Below are 17,311 nucleotides of genomic sequence, written 5' to 3'. Positions count from 1 at the left end.
AGGCAGGGAAGAACTAGAATAACAACAGGATGTTTTCTGACTTGACAGAGGTCATGATTGAAGCTCATTCATCATCACAACGCTTTACAGATGAAATGGAACTGGGTTAAAAGCGTAAGTCAGGATAGACAAAGTCAAGTTGGTTTTGTCATGAAAAGGTAGCCTATATATGATCCTTATTACCTGGGAAATGTTTGCACTAATATTGATTCAACATACATCTAAGCATTTATTTTACATACATTTTACATACGCATACAATGATTTAAAAAACATCACACACAAACACCAAAAGTTATAGAATATGCTCTGGCTGTAACAACCAAGGTTAATCTAACTCGTATAGGTGTCCCGGGCTGGGGCACCATCTCAGTACTCCTTACCTGTTTCTCCTCCTTAGCAGAGACTGTGGAGGTGAGGGGGCCCGTGGGCAAGGACAGAGGGGACACCAGGGGGGGCTGCACCTTGCTGAGGATCTTGGAGCAGAGGCGCAGGCAGTGGGTGAGCTCCCCCAGGCCCAGTGCCGGGAGGTGAGAGGTCAGGGCAGACACCATGCGCAGCAGCAGCTGGGGGAGGTGCTCCGTCTGGATCTCTATGTAGGTCTCCTGAAGGGAGGAGGAAGAGGAGGGTGAGAGGGGTCTGGAGAATAGGGGAGTCGCCACTCGCTAGGTGACTGGAGATGGAAATTAGATGCCTAGTTTCATCTGGTACAACGCATCACATTACCTGATTTATGTTTTAATTGTAAATAGTCCCTGTCAAATAAACATAATAAAATAAATAGGCAGCATCAAGCATGTGTGAGAACGCTCTTGTTGGAGCTTGATGTAATCAAAATCCAATTCCGAATCTATATAGTTATTTATTATTATTAGTTATCAGTAACCTCTCTCTTCTTCGAAATAAGTCTACACATTAAAGAAACTGTATACCATTACCATGGCTTTGTAGGCATTTCCAGAACTATCAGTTAACCTGATTAACTCTGAGTGGTTGTTTTGGACCCAGTACCGCATCAGACGATTTGAAGGGGTACCCCGCCCCAAGGGGGGAAAGGGGCATACCTAGTCAGTTGTATAACTGAATGCATTAAACTGAAATGTGTCTGAATACTTACAGTTGAAGTCGGAAGTTTACATACACATTTTACATTTTAATCATTTAGCAGACACTCTTATCCAGAGCGACTTACAGTTAGTGAGTGCATACATTTTCATACTGGCCCCCCGTGGGAAACAAACCCACAACCCTGGCGTTGCAATACAACTTAGCCAAATACATTTCAACTCAGTTTTTCACAATTTCTGACATTTAATCATTGTAAAAATTCCCCGTCTTAGGTCAGTTAGGATCACCGTTTTATTTTAAGAATGTGAAATGTCAGAATAATAGTAGAGAGAATTATTTATTTAAGCTTTTATTTTTTTCATCACATTCCCAGTGGGTCAGAAGTTTACATACACTCAATTAGTATTCGGTAGCATTGCCTTTAAATTGTTTAACTTGGGTCAAACATGTCGGGAAGCCTTCCACAAGCTCCCCACAATAAGTTGGGTGAATTTCGGCCCATTCGTGCTGACAAAGCTGGTGTAACTGAGTCAGGTTTGTAGGCCTCCTTGCTCGCACACGCCTTTTCAGTTCTGCCCACAAATTTTCTATAGGATTGAGGTCAGGGCTTTGTGATGGCCACTCCAATACCTTGACTTTGATGTCCTTAAGCCATTTTGCCACAACTTTGGAAGTACAGTGGGGGAAAAAAGTATTTAGTCAGCCACCAATTGTGCAAGTTCTCCCACTTAAAAAGATGAGAGAGGCCTGTAATTTTCATCATAGGTACACGTCAACTACGACAGACAAATTGAGAATTTTTTTTCCTGAAAATCACATTGTAGGATTTTTTATGAATTTATTTGCAAATTATGGTGGAAAATAAGTATTTGGTCACCTACAAACAAGCAAGATTTCTGGCTCTCACAGACCTGTAACTACTTCTTTAAGAGGCTCCTCTGTCCTCCACTCGTTAACTGTATTAATGGCACCTGTTTGAACTTGTTATCAGTATAAAAGACACCTGTCCACAACCTCAAACAGTCACACTCCAAACTGCACTATGGCCAAGACCAAAGAGCTGTCAAAGGACACCAGAAACAAAATTGTAGACCTGCACCAGGCTGGGAAGACTGAATCTGCAATAGGTAAGCAGCTTGGTTTGAAGAAATCAACTGTGGGAGCAGTTATTAGGAAATGGAAGACATACAAGACCACTGATAATCTCCCTCGATCTGGGGCTCCACGCAAGATCTCACCCCGTGGGGTCAAAATGATCACAAGAACGGTGAGCAAAAATCCCAGAACCACACAGGGGGACCTAGTGAATAACCTGCAGAGAGCTGGGACCAAAGTAACAAAGCCTACCATCAGTAACACAGTACGCCGCCAGGGACTCAAATCCTGCAGTGCCAGACGTGTCCCCCTGCTTAAGCCAGTACATGTCCAGGCCCGTCTGAAGTTTGCTAGAGTGCATTTGGATGATCCAGAAGAGGATTGGGAGAATGTCATATGGTCAGATTAAACCAAAATATAACTTTTTGGTAAAAACTCAAGTCGTCGTGTTTGGAGGACAAAGAATGCTGAGTTGCATCCAAAGAACACCATACCTACTGTGAAGCATGGGGGTGGAAACATCATGCTTTGGGGCTGTTTTTCTGCAAAGGGACCACGACAACTGATCCGTGTAAAGGAAAGAATGAATGGGGCCATGTATCGTGAGATTTTGGTGAAAACCTCCTTCCATCAGCAAGGGCATTGAAGATGAAACGTGGCTGGGTCTTTCAGCATGACAATGATCCCAAACACACCGCCCGGGCAACGAAGGAGTGGCTTCGTAAGAAGCATTTCAAGGTCCTGGAGTGGCCTAGCCAGTCTCCAGATCTCAACCCCATAGAAAATCTTTGGAGGGAGTTGAAAGTCTGTGTTGCCCAGCGACAGCCCCAAAACATCACTGCTCTAGAGGTGATCTGCATGGAGGAATGGGCCAAAATACCAGCAACAGTGTGTGAAAACCTTGTGAAGACTTACAGAAAACGTTTGACCTGTGTCATTGCCAACAAAGGGTATATAACAAAGTACTGAGAAACTTTTGTTATTGACCAAATACATATTTTCCACCATAATTTGCAAATAAATTCATTAAAAATCCTACAATGTGATTTTCTGGATTTTTTTTCTCATTTTGTCTGTCATAGTTGACGTGTACCTATGATGAAAATTACAGGCCTCTCTCATCTTTTTAAGTGGGAGAACTTGCACAATTGGTGGCTGACTAAATACTTTTTTCCCCCACTGTATACTTGGGGTCATTGTCCATTTGGAAGACCCATTTGCAACCAAGCTTTAACTTCCTGACTGATGTCTTGAGATGTTGCTTCAATATATCCACATAATTTTCCTTCCTCATGATGCCATCTATTTTGTGAAGTGCACCAGTCCCTACTGCAGCAAAGCACCCCCACAACATGATGCTGCCACCACAATGCTTCACGGTTGGGATGGTGTTCTTCGGCATGCCCCCTTTTCCTCCAAACATAACGATGGTCATTATGGCCAAACAGTTCTATTTTTGTTTCATCAGACCAGAGGACATTTCTCCAAAAAGTACGATCTTTGTACAGTTGCAAACCGTAGTCTGGCTTTTTTATGGCGGATTTGGAGCAGTGGCTTCGTCCTTGCTGAGTGGCCTTTCAGGTTATGTCGATATAGGACTTGTTTTACTGTGGATATAGATACTTTTGTACCTGTTTCCTCCAGCATCTTCAGAAGGTCCTTTGCTGTTGTTCTGGGATTGATTTGCACTTTTCGCACCAAAGTACATTCATCTCTAGAGACAGAACGCGTCTCCTTTCTAAGCGGTATGATGGCTGCGTGGTCCCATGGTGTTTATACTTGCATACTAATGCTTGTACAGATGAACGTGGTACCTTCAGGCATTTGGAAATTGCTCCCAAGGATGAACCAGACTTGTGGAGGTCTACAATCTTTTTTCTGAGGTCTTGGCTGATTTCTTTTGATTTTCCCATGATGTCAAGCAAAGAGGCACTGAGTTTGAAGGTAGGCCTTGGAATACATCCACAGGTACACCTCCAATTGACTGAAATGATGTCAATTAGCCTATCAGAAGCTTCTAAAGCCATGACATCATTTTCTTGAATTTTCCAAGCTGTTTAAAGGCACAGTCAACTTAGCGTATGTAAACGTCTGACCCACTGGAATTGTGATACAGTGAATTATAAGTGAAATAATCTGTCTGTAAACAATTGTTGGAAAAATGACTTGTGTCATGCACAAAGAAGATGTCCTAACCGACTTGCCAAAACTATAGTTTGTTAACAAGAAATGTGTGGAGTGGTTGAAAAACGAGTTTTAATGACTCCAACCTAAGTGTATGTAAACTTCTGACTTCAACTGTAATTTTCAATACATTTGCAAAACATTCTATAAACATGTTTCCACTTTGTCATTATGGGGTATTGTGTGTAGATGGGTGAGAGAAAAAAATCGATGTAATAAATTTTGAATTCAGGCTATAACAACAAAATGTGGAATAAGTCAAGGGGTAAAAATACTTTCTGAAGAAACCAACAGTTCTTACCTTTCTAACAGTACTTCTCATGTGCTTGTAGGACTTAAAGTTTTGAAACCTAAATGTACAATGCCTTCAGAAAGTATTCACACCCCTTTTTCCACATTTTGTTGTGTTACAGCCTGAATTTAAAATTGATTACATTTAGATTGTGTAACTGGCTAGGACTAGGGAGTAATCCAGAAAAAAATGTGGCAAAGAAATCAACTTTCTGTCCTGAATACAAAGCGTTATGTTTGGGGCAAATCCAACATATCACTGAATACCACTCTTCATATTTTCAAGCATGGTGGTGGCTGCATGTTATGGACTAGTGAGTTTTTTGTGGGATAAAAATAAACAGAATATAGCTAAGCATAGGCAAAATCCTAGAGGAAAACCTGGTTCAGTCTGCTTTCCAACAGACACTGGAAGACAAATTCACCTTTCAGCAAGACAATAAATTAAAACAAGGCCAAATGTACACTGGAGTTGCTGACCAAGACGACATTGAATGTTCCTGAGTGGCCTAGTTACAGTAGTGACTTAAATTGGCTTGAAAATCTATCGCAAGACTTGAAAATTGCTGTCTAGCAATGATCAACAACCAAGTTGACAGAGCTTGAATATTTTTATTTTTTTACTAAGCCAAGATAATTATTTGTACAGTATGTCGGTGCAATTTTGTACAATCCAGGTGTGCAAAGTTTACCCAGAAAGACTCACAGCTATAATCGCTGCCAAAGGTGATTCCATCACTAGCCGGGTAGGCTACTCAACTCTGCACCAATGAGGTTGCTGCCCAATATACATAGACATGGAATCACTGGCCACTTTAAATAATGGAACACTAGTCACTTTAAAAATGTTTACATACGGCTTTACTCATCTCATATGTATATACTGTATTATATTCTACTGTATTCAGTCAATGCCACTCCGACATTGCTCGTCCTAATATTTATATATTTCTAATTCCATATCTATATATTTCTAATTCCATTATTTTACTTTTAAATGTGTGTATTGTTGTGAATTGTTAGATACTACTGCACTGTTGGAGCTAGGAACACAAGCATTTCTCTACACCTGCAATAACATCTGCTAAATATGTGTATGTGACCAATAAAATGTGATTTGATTTGAACATATATTGACTGAGGGAGTTGAATACTTATCTAATCAAGATATATTATTGTTTTATTTTTCATAAAAAGAAATAATCCACTTTGACAGAGTATTTTGTGTAGATCGTTGACAAAAAATTACAAATAAATCAAATTTAATCCCACTTTGTAACACAACAAAATTTGGAAAAGGTCAATGGGTGTGAATACTTTCTGAAAGCATTGTACTTTATGAGGGTAGTACATAATATTATGCGTAGTCTAGAAAAAGCCATCAGAGGCCGTCAGAGTTTAAGAGGTTAAACCCTTTGAAAAATACAACCCCCACTAAAATATTTAATAATGAGTAGGCTTCCTCAAATCATTGTCATCTTATATTGTACATTTTCCTAGAATTTGTTTTATTTTTTCAAATGACATTAAAAAAGTAATGCTAAAAGAAAACAAAACGATGGGCAAACGAAGAATAAACAAATGTGACATTTTCAAAAAGCCATAGGCTACTTCTTTACATATGTGAGCAATGGGAGCATATTATTCTGTGCATGCAGGACAATGACACACCGGGCTGAGATTTCATTTTCACAACATCCCCCACCAAACTATGAATATATATACAGTATATTCCTACAAAGAAATCCCAATTCTATTGGACTACATAGAAATTCCACCATATTCCCAATAATATAGGCCTATTTCACTCACTCTGAAGTACAATAACCATATTCAAAGCCAGAAAAAGAGCAGAAATGAAAAATAGCCTTTAGGAATGTTGCTAAAATGTTATCCAAGCCACAGTAAAGCAGGTAGGCGGGTTGAAGGGTGAAGAAGCATGATACAGCAGTACTTTACCTGGCAGATTACCCTCATGCTTCTAGTAGGCTTCAAGGAGAGAGAGCAGATAGATTGAACAGACAGGAGCAAGCAGAGCATAGGCCAGAGGACACTTTGTATGCAGAACATACCCACGCAGAGAAACATCTGCACGCACGCACACACACACACACAAACACATGCGCACGGCCGCAAGCAATCACTCACTTACACACATGCTGTGCACACACACACAGACAGTAATAAAGGTGTGAGGGGCTTTCCAACCTATTCAGACTGGAAATGAAGACCAGCATTCTCTCTACTAGAAAATGCAATGAGACTAAAAAAGACAGGCAATTCTAGAACCTGTTAATGCACTGCACACACACGCACACACACACACAGAGAGATAGAAAGACAGCACACACCATAAGGGATTGCCATGAGCAGTCACAGTCAGAAACTGCGACTTATAATTAGTAAATATTATATTGTATGAGTACTGATATTTCAATGGCTGTTGTTCTGTATAGAGATACTATAGTATGAGTGAGAAAGGAAGGCGGGGAGAGAAGTGTGTGTGTCTCACCAAGGACACAATGTCCAGTAGGAAGTCCACCAACTGACAGAACTCCACCAATGAGAGCCCTGAGGACTCTGTGCTCCCAGCACTCCCTGGTCCATTCTTTGCCTTCCTGCAAGATGTACAGTGAGCCCGTTTACTTTAAACTCAGCTCTCCCAAACTTGTCCAATAAGAAATGCTTAACTTTACTTTCTGTTGCAAAACATTTTGCTACGGTGTGGCCTAATGAACACGGCCCAGGCTCTATCTCGCTATCTTACCATGTCAGCATACACACATGGAGCAGCACATACACACAGACCTGCAGCAGTCCTCGAACCAGCGAGCGATGTAGTCCCACATGTAGTACGGCTCAAAAGAGTTGAACAGGAGATTGGCCGTTTTGATAAGCTCTGCAGTTTTCTTGTTCTCTCGCAGTTTGCTGAGGGAAACAATCAATACGACCCTTAGCTTACAATGTTTATTAAAGCTTTGGCTTTTTTCATGTGTTTAGTGTTACACACACACACACACACACACAAGCTGGCCAACCTGCTGAGATGAGCATGGTCCTTGCTGAATGGGTTGTGGTTCTGCAGGTCCAGCTCTGCTCGGCACTGTGTGTATAATGTCCTGAACACCTCGATCAGAACATCCTCCAGAATGGCTGGCCCTGGAACACACAGGATTACAAATCAATCACTGATCATGTCCATTTACAAATGTATCTAGAACAGTCAAACGGAAATAGGGTCATTAGGCACCAAATGGAAGGAAATGGACTGAAACGGGGAGGGACTACCTGGAGTTGTCAAATAAGAAGCGCTAATTTTAGTTGTCAGCTGTGAAAAGTTTTGCTATGGTGTTCCCTACTGAACACGGCCCAGTAGTGATATGTGGGTCACTATGACCAAAATGCTGTGTGTGTTCTATTCAGTGTGTAACAGTGACATGAATGATATGTGTTGCATTGGTCTGATGGGTGTAGTAATATACCGTACCGAGTTCAGGTTTGTCCAGCAGACTGATGAGAATGCGGAAGGGCTTGAGGTCATGCATCAGGACGCTCTCCTCCTCACCGCCTCGGGCCTTCCCTTGCAGGATCCCCACCATTGCCTGCACACACACACACGGTCAAAACTTCTGGATCAAACCGCATTCAAAAAATACAGAACGACCAAAGCAACTCCCGAGACAGACGGCAGCACAAGGACTCAGCTGGTTAGCTATATATATTACATTTTTGGGTTAGGGCCGGGGGATATTTTCCATGGCAAGTCTTCTTTTTGTCCTTCAGTGTGTGTGTGTGTGTTTCATGCCTCGTCTAACAGAAGTGGATGGGGCCGGGGAACAGACGGTCCCTGCAGTAGCCCCGTTTCCCAGTGGGGGGAGACGCAACAAGTGTCCATGAACAGATGGCAGATGAACAAATTAAAGCCCCTGTCTGTCTGTCTGTCTGTCCCAACCCCTGGAGTACCAGGACACATCACATGTAGGCCCCACCATCATAAGGGCCAATGCTGTTGGGGCGTGACACTGCATTACAAGGGGGAATAGTGTGTGATCGTGGCCCAGGCATGGAGCAGATTTTGGGAGAGCTTCAAAGGGAAGGCCCCTGGGATTAGGAGGGGTGTGGAGGTAGGGGGCTACAGGCATTACAGGCAGACCCCTAAGGGTGTATGTGTGTGTGTGTGGGGGGGGGGAGCAATAGGAGTCCAAATTTCACCTGCTGAAAAATGTAAGGCATTTACCTTGCTCCCTTTCAGAAGATCCACTCAAACTTTGAGGTCTTTGAAAATTGTAATTTATGCAAATAGCTTTGGAACAGTTTGTCTTGTAAGTGTGTGTTAGCAATCTGTATTTGAAGGCTGTGCAAATGCACTTGGAACAGCTTGTCTTGTTTTTGTACGCATGTTTGTTTATAAAAGGCCATAAAACACCTGTATATGGCCTGTGTGTGTGTGTGTGTGTGTGTAGGTGGGTGGGTGTGTGGGTGGGTGTGTGTGCGTACAAGGCGTACCTGGACCAGCATGTCCTTGGAGTAGGTATTGAAATAGTGGGTAGCGTGGTCCTCAGGGTTGCTCTGTCGAGAGCTGCGAGGGCCTGTCCTCACACCATTGTTGTCAAAGCCTAGGAGCACAGTACACACACACGCACACAATATGACGAAAGACAAGGGAGAAGAGGGTGGGGTGAGATTGAGTTACCAGTAACTTAGCAAACAAACAAGCTTTTCTGAGTGTAAAAACATGAGCCCTGATCAGCAGACACTTACCAGCATTTTTATCCACAGTGAGTAAGACACAAATAAGAGAAAACAAAGTAGGGAAATAAGCACTGGGAAATGTGGCTACAAGACATGTTACTGCACAAGACATATATGGCCAGATGATCATTCCAACAGGCAAAGTCCAACAACTCAACTATACTAAGTTGTACAGAACGTATGCAGTGGTATGTATGCGTGCATGTGCACCAGGGTTTTCATTATGAAAATGTGGCACCGGACATTTGACCGGCAGCACTTTAATTCACCGGAAATGTTCCCGACCCATATGCATTGGGTGCGTGACCTGATTAGGGCTTCCACCCACGGTGATCAGAATGACAGAAATCACATTTAGATTATGGTAATTCATATTAAAAGAACATGCAAGACGAGGACGCAACGATGTGCGGTCCATCTTACCAAATTCTGATGTGCACTTCGAAGATTTTTTTTTGGGGGGGAGGGGTGGATTAGCTTAATATTGCAGATAGATTGTATCTTCTATCAATGTAATTGTCTGCATCACTTCCAATCCCACATGTTTTTTATATATATACTCCCATTTATTACTTTTCAACCCCGCCATCCTTTCCCTACTTGGAGTAAATTAGTGAACAACAATGCCCAGGCCTCTACTTCCGGTCTATACTTACCATCTACACCTTATGGACACAGTTAATTTTACAATAATTATTTCTAACTGTGCTCTTTCTCAAAAGCTCCCAACATACAACCTATATACTTATTATGGACACAGTATGCTTACATTATTAGCTATCTTTGTTATTATTTGTTGTTATTTGTTATTAGTCCCATCCTTCAACTCTATTCAATACCTCCCATCTATCTCTTAACACCATCCATTTAGGATTTCTATTTGCCATATATATTTCAACTGTACTGTGATGTTTTACAAAAGTTCTGAACCTTTCTATTCTCATTGCTTCTACAGATTGTGAATTAAAAATAAACATTTTTGCTAAAAGTATTATTATATTATTGATCGATTTACTATTACTTTTCAGATCACCCAGTAATGCTATCTGCAAGGTTAGCTCCAGGTAAATATTGCAATCCTTTAGCCATTCCTGGACCTGTGTCCAAAAACAAGCTACAAATGATGACAGGACCAAAACAAATGATCTAATGATTCTGTCTCTTCACAGCAAAATCTGCAGAGCTGGGAAGATTGTATCCCCCATATAAATAACATTCTATTGGTAGCAAGAATTTTATATAATAATTTAAATTGAAAGATTCTAATTTTTGAATCTGGTGTCGTTTTGCGTGTCAGTTCATAAACACTATGCCATGGGATCGGTACGTCAAAAATCTCTTCCCAACTATTTTGCAATCTATATGGGACGGCTGTCAATCCTTTGGTCCTTAAGTAAAACTGATATACTTGTATATTTATCACAGTTTTCCTTAACCAATTATGTTCTTTAATGCAAGGCCGACAGACAAGTTCCTTACTTTCTCCACCTTCCACTTTCCTCTTCCATTTTTGCGGTAAGGCTGCAATTATTTGGTTGTAATTTTGGGTTGAGCAGACATTTCCATATGTTTTTGTTAGCTGCATGTGCGACATAACTCCACCAGTCCTACCGATGATATCATTTACGAAGATTATACCTTTTTTAAACATTCTGTCAAAAAATATAGTTTTTTTGTCAATTAGTATATTTGAATTTAACCACAATATTTGTTGCATTATTTGTTCTGTCGTTTCTGGAGGATTAAATTGAAATTGCAACCAACTTTCTATGGCTTGTTTTAGAAATAGTGATATTTGGGAGATTATTTCCTTTTCAAATAACTGAAAGTGAGTGGTTGTAATCTGAATAAAGGGAAAAAGGCCATTCTTGAACATTGGGTGAGACAATTTGCTAGAGAACCGGTTCGGATTTAAGTATAACTTTTGTATGACTGAAGCTTTTAGTGATAGGTCTAATGCTTTAATATTTAATAATTTCTGTCCTCCGAATTCATATTCATTATATAAATATGCCCTTTTAATATTGTCTGGCTTGCCGTTCCAAATAAAATTGAATATTTTTTTCTCATATAATTTAAAAAACTGTTCGCTAGGCGTAGGCAAGACCATAAGCAAATAGGTAAACTGGGATAATACTAAAGAGTTAATCAGGGTGATTTTTCCACAAATTGACAGGTATTTTCCTTTCCATGGTAGTAAGATCTTATCTATTTTTGCTAACTTTCTATTAAAATGTATTGAAGTGAGATCATTTATTTCCTTTGGGATATGTATTCCGAGTATATCCACATCACCATCAGACCATTTTATTGGTAAACTACATGGTAATGTAAAAATTGTATTTTTTAGTGATCCAATACGTAATATAGTACATTTGTCATAATTTGGTTGTAATCCAGAGAGGTTAGAAAATGTATCTAGATCCTCTATGAGGCTGTGGAGGGACACTTCGAAGATGTTAGAATAACTGTCCATATTTTCCTCAGCCAACAAGATGAGCAAGTAACGAACAGCAAAATCACTAGCCTATGTCAATCTACTATCCCCCATAGTAGAAAAGTTTACCTATTCTACTGGTCATATTGTCATTCTGTGCGAGAAAGAAATAGCCTATTCCAAACAGACTCTGGGACAGTTGTGGGACGATAGATCCTAAATTCAAACAACCAATAGGCCTAGGCTACATAAAAAAAGAATGTTTAGCTTAAAATGTTGATAAACTATTTATTCACATTAAAAGCGCATGGATTCAGAGGGTGAATGGGCAAGAAAATATTTAAGTGCCTTTGAACAGGGTATGGTGGTAGGTGCCGGGTATACTGCTTTGTGTCAAGAACTGCAACGCTGCTAGGTTTTTCACGCTCAACAGTTTCCTGTGTGTATCAAGAATGGTCCACCACCCAAAGGACATCCAGCCAACTTGACACAACTCATTGCAAATTGGTGTGTGACGCGCTGATGAAGCCTGACTTCCGCTGCCTTTGCCTTTGCTGTTTGAGATGCTGTAGCAGCAACTATCACGCTGTCCGACATATTTTCCGCTAAAAGGCTCTGTATCTGTACGCACGTGATAACATTTTACATTTTAGTCATTTAGCAGACACTCTTATCCAGAGCGACTTACAGTTAGAGTGCATACATACAACCCTGCCGTTGCAAGCGCCATGCTCTACCTACTGAGCTACAGGAGGCCTATAAATAGGATACATAACAAATATACTGTACACACGCGCCAATTTAATTCAACTAAATTATACAAATTAACTTATAGACCGATAAGCATGACCAGTCAAATGTATTTACATAGACTGGTATTTCATCAACTTATAGGCTAAAAAGCATTATTTCGGAATAGTATTTATTCTTCTTCTCCCGGACAATTGGCCAGCGCCAATTTTATTTATTGAATTTTCAAAAAAATGTAAGGCCAAAAGCCGGCTATTACCGGCTAACGGAAACCATTGTGTGTGCGTGAGTGTGTCTTTTACCCAGCAGCCAGGCGTACAGTCTGCGGTTGAGTGACATGTCCCTCCTCAGAACCACGTGCAGCGCTGCAGAGAGGATCCGAATCATATCTGGACGGGTGGCCTGGAAGAGCAACACACACCACAAAAATAAGGAAATAATAGCAGAGGTCAGATGAGTTCTGAATTGGAAGAAAGGATGTCGTAATTTGGGCTGTTTGGGCTCTGAGGCACATTGTGCTTCGATGATTGAATGGAGAGGTGAACGGCCAAACAAGCATCCACTGTGAGTCACTGCATGCTCTCTCTCCCTCTCACTGGATGTCGGATAGCCTCATCATCAAGAATGGCCAGTTCCCAACAGTGCTGTGACTGCTGTCTTGTGTGCTGAGCAGTGCTGACAGAGCAGTCCAGATCTGTCCTTACCTGACTCATGTGAAATGGGAAGCAGAAGAGGATCAGGTCCAGGGTGCTCCTCTGGACCAGAACACTTGAGTCCTGCACCGACGTGCTGACTGCCTCCACCTGCAGGGTGCGACACAACACACAGGGTTAAATCAAGCCCCATTTACATCTATCTAATGTACTGCAAATAAATGAGTGAATATGTAGAACTTCAGAAGAACCAGACTAGGTTGACTCCCATTGCATTTTCTGCTTGTTCTTCCCGACCAGGAAAAAAGTAGGGCCCAGAGTTTTTTTCTGAGCAGGTCATTTGATTAGGAAATTCTCCTGGCCCTACTCAATACAAGTTCACATCAAATCAAATGTTGTTTGTCACATGCACCGAATACAACGGGCATTGACCTTACAGTGAAATGCTTACTTACAAACCCTTAACCAACAATGCAGTTAAGAAAAATAAGTGGTAAGTAAAAAATTAAAAATTAAAATAATTGAAGAGCAGCAGTAAAATAACAGTAGCGAGGCTATATACAGAGGGTACTGAGAAATGACTTCATTTCTCAGTGAGCATCATGAATACACTACTAATGATTTCTAAATATTCCACAAACACAGGCACTACAAGCTCTACTTGGTGTGTGTGTGTATCTTGGGGGGGGGGGGGGGGGGGGGGTCGGGATAAAGGAAAAAGACAAGTGTCTCTGAAAATGATTATTATTTTTGTGTACCATGAGCTCGATGTCGCTGCCCATGACGTAGAGCTGGTCCTCCATGGAGAGTTTGCGGTTGAGGTGCAGCAGGACAAAGGTGACACCGGGCAGGCGCACGGCGGGGCTGGTCAGGATGCTGCCCCACAGGGCGCTGTAGAAGGCCGACTGCTCCACCGCCGCAGCCACCTTCTCCAGCAACGTGTTGGTCCTGGACAGGATTGCATTGAATTGAAATAACTGAATTTGGGTTGCAAATCAAACATACATTAACAAGACAATTGAATCCCAGATAATTGAATTATTATTAAGGTTGATTCTGAATGAATATATATATATTTTTTTACATTTGTTCCGTAATTAGCATTTCACTTCATTCAATTACATCCATTTCTCTTTTCCAGCCCTCCATCTCTTACCTGTCATAGTATTCAGAGCCTTCCTCCAGGCCCGGTAGGACCCCAGTCAGCAGCCCCTGCAGGCCAGGTTTGAGGGTCTTTCCCAGGGGCAGGTAGTATGTCTCATACAAGCACAACAGCACCGGCTTCACAGACATAGCAGCATTGGAGAGTAGAGGGAACAACCCAGAGCTGAAACAGGCAGGGGACAGGTGTTAGGCAGTGGGGTAATAGAGTAAAGGGGAAATTATAGGGTAGATCAGTCAACTGAAGAAAAATAACTACTGAATGAAATCCACATGCATTATTTTCATTCTCTTACTAGTTCAAAGGAGATGGATTGAGGGTAAGGCCCTGCGATAGACTAGCGTTCTGTCCAGGGGGTGTACTTGTACATCAAGCTGCCTCACGCTACAGAAACAGGAGAAACAGGCTCCTGCCCTATGGACCATTCTGGCTTGGGCAAGGCTTATTTACTTACTTTACTAGTTCAAATTCAGTTTATGATATGTTCTCCAGTTACAATAAAGCTACTGTACTTCTCTACTACTACTGTCCTTAACAAGTGCTGACATCCAGTAGCCTAATTGGTACCTGTAGAGGAAGAGATCTTTGGCCAGCCTCTTGGGCCCTATGATCTTGAAGATGATCTCGTAGGTCTCCAGGGCCTTGCGGTGCACCCCGCTGGGCAGAGCCGGGTGGAGGCATTGGGCCAGACGCTTGCCTATCGTCAGCTTCTTGGGCACCACCTGGTACTTGGCATTGCTTTGCAATACCTGAGAGATGAGAAACAGATGCAAACATCAGACGTGGGGTACCAGTGGCCAATCTTTCCACAACAGCTGGCGTAAAAAAAATAATGAAGCATTTAGCACATTAGACTATGCAGATCCGGGTTTAATTGCTGATGTGGTCATTGTGTATCCATTCCAAACCAAAATGTACATATGTGAAGAATCCAAACAGGTAAATGTTTGTGGTCGTTACCTTGTTGAGTTTGCCCAGTGCAGAGATGAGGTCTGCCCATTCGCTTGAGTACTCAAAGTTCTTGAGGGCCTTGTCCACCGCCGCCACATAATTCCTGTACTTGGAGTCACTGAGCAGCTCCACTTCCTCTGCATTCATCCTCTTGGGTGGTTATTCTGCTACTGGCCAAGACCAGGCTCACATACACACATCACACCTGGAGTGAATGAGTCAGAGAGAGAAGATCATTACTCTGAGTCATAGCGAGTGATTAATCAGAACGTTACGTATGGAAGCTTCATTAGCCTCAAACTACATGTGTCCTTAATGTGCAGGCCAGTGGCAGTCAATCTGTCAGAATAAGAGTTACAGAGGAGAAGCACATGGGTTGATGATAGTGCACAGATGGAGCTGTTCATTGACCAGTCATATACAAATGACAAAGTCTGACAGGGTACAAGACATGTATAAGGTTAACATTGGTTCGTGAAGATAGTGCTGAATCATGAGTGTCTTCTTCCAGACATGTCTTAATGAAACAGATGCCTTAGGGATGGGAGAGGTAGATAGATGGGCTTCAACAGACAATAGAGAAGTCAAGTGCGCACAATTGGCTCAGCGTCGTCCAGGGTAGGGGAGGGAATGGCTGGCAGGGAGGTAGCTCAGTTGGTAGAGCATGGCGTTTGCAACGCCAGGGTTGTGGGTTCGATTCCCACGGGGGGCCAGTATAAAAAAATACAAATAAAAAAACAATTCTAAAAAATTATAATGTATGCACTCACTAACTGTAAGTCGCTCTGGATAAGAGCGTCTGCTAAATGACTAAAATGTAAATGTAAATGTAAGTGAACAGAGAGAGATGCATGTGAGAGAGTTGGGTTCCAAATACAACCAAATCACATTTTATTTGTCACATGCTTCGTAGACAGAGAAATGTTTACTTATGGGTTCATTTCCAACAACGCAGAGTTAAAGATAATATATAAATATATTTTATGACACCCTGCCCAGTGCCTCACAATGAAATGTGTTCTTCGTGGGGTGGGCGACACAGGAAACTAAATGACAGCCCTGGTCTTTGTAGTTGCAGCTATATGGATCTGTAGCTAGTTGTCAAGAGTTAAAATAATTGGCAAGAGACAGCCTAATTTCATAATGACACCAACTAGATATATTGACAAGAACAATATAATGACATGGCATGCAACTTATAAAACGCAAGATTAACCTAGCTAGCAAGTCACCTATTTAAAAAGATGTAGACAAGAAAACAAGTATTATTTCTAAGGCTAACGACGTTATACACTTATCAAGGCAGCTGACATAACTCGCAACCAAACTTGAATGACATCACCTATCGTAATAAGTAATGCGTGGTCAACAATACCGAAACCTGCCCCTCCATGCAAATATGCTACCTAGGTAGCTAACTCAGTCAAGGCAAGGATACAACACCCAGATAGCTACAATAGTACCAGGTAACTTAGTTAGCTGTAACGTTACAGCCTGCAACGACTAGCTTTGGGACACAGCATCACACAGACTGACTAACTCCCGATGTTTTGTCCCAAAGCTAGCAACGACTGTCTGTTATTCCTCGGCCACGACAATCGACGATAAATGCTTACCGTTAGCAGGATATTTGTAAAACACTGGTCACTAAATTATTTATCCAGCTTGACGAATTAAAAAAATTCACAGTCTGCGCTAATTGGCACAGTGGGAAATGTATCCTTGCTAGTTATGTGATAGCAATGTCCGTATTGATGTTGCTGCTGCCGGGCCCCCGGCGTCGACTCGGTTAAACCGTGGCACTTGTCAAGTAAGCATACAACGCTCACGGGTTAGACAATAAAGTGTATCCTACATATTCTAAGATAGCGAGGTCTTTGCCTTTATGATTGAATAACAAACCACCATCAAAACCACACCTGCCCTACGTTCAGGTTCACAAAGCCCAAACAATCCCTTCTACAGCTA

The 17,311-nt window shown here is 41.7% G+C and overlaps 1 protein-coding gene across 1 annotated transcript in view; it reads right to left on the bottom strand.

Annotated features, from left to right (window-relative positions):
- LOC311140652 (protein DOP1A-like) overlaps positions 1-17,288 on the bottom strand; it is a 40,301-nt gene extending 23,013 nt beyond the window's left edge. Inside the window, exons 1-13 of the mRNA XM_084175799.1 lie at positions 16,960-17,288; positions 15,353-15,548; positions 14,960-15,141; positions 14,387-14,557; positions 13,989-14,178; positions 13,282-13,380; positions 12,880-12,979; positions 9,145-9,254; positions 8,126-8,240; positions 7,677-7,797; positions 7,447-7,566; positions 7,151-7,256; positions 384-605 (exon numbers count right to left, since the gene is read on the bottom strand). Coding sequence (XP_084031925.1) covers positions 384-605; positions 7,151-7,256; positions 7,447-7,566; positions 7,677-7,797; positions 8,126-8,240; positions 9,145-9,254; positions 12,880-12,979; positions 13,282-13,380; positions 13,989-14,178; positions 14,387-14,557; positions 14,960-15,141; positions 15,353-15,490 — 1,674 coding nt within the window. The 5' untranslated portion in view covers positions 15,491-15,548; positions 16,960-17,288. The remainder of the gene's footprint in view (positions 1-383; positions 606-7,150; positions 7,257-7,446; positions 7,567-7,676; positions 7,798-8,125; positions 8,241-9,144; positions 9,255-12,879; positions 12,980-13,281; positions 13,381-13,988; positions 14,179-14,386; positions 14,558-14,959; positions 15,142-15,352; positions 15,549-16,959) is intronic.
- Between the last annotated feature and the right edge of the window lie 23 nt (positions 17,289-17,311).

This window comes from Coregonus lavaretus (assembly GCF_964263955.1).
Source record: "Coregonus lavaretus genome assembly, chromosome: 13".
NCBI classification, from domain to species: domain Eukaryota; kingdom Metazoa; phylum Chordata; class Actinopteri; order Salmoniformes; family Salmonidae; genus Coregonus; species Coregonus lavaretus.
The sequence above is the reverse complement of the archived record's forward strand: the minus strand, read 5'-3'. Positions and strand labels throughout refer to the sequence as shown.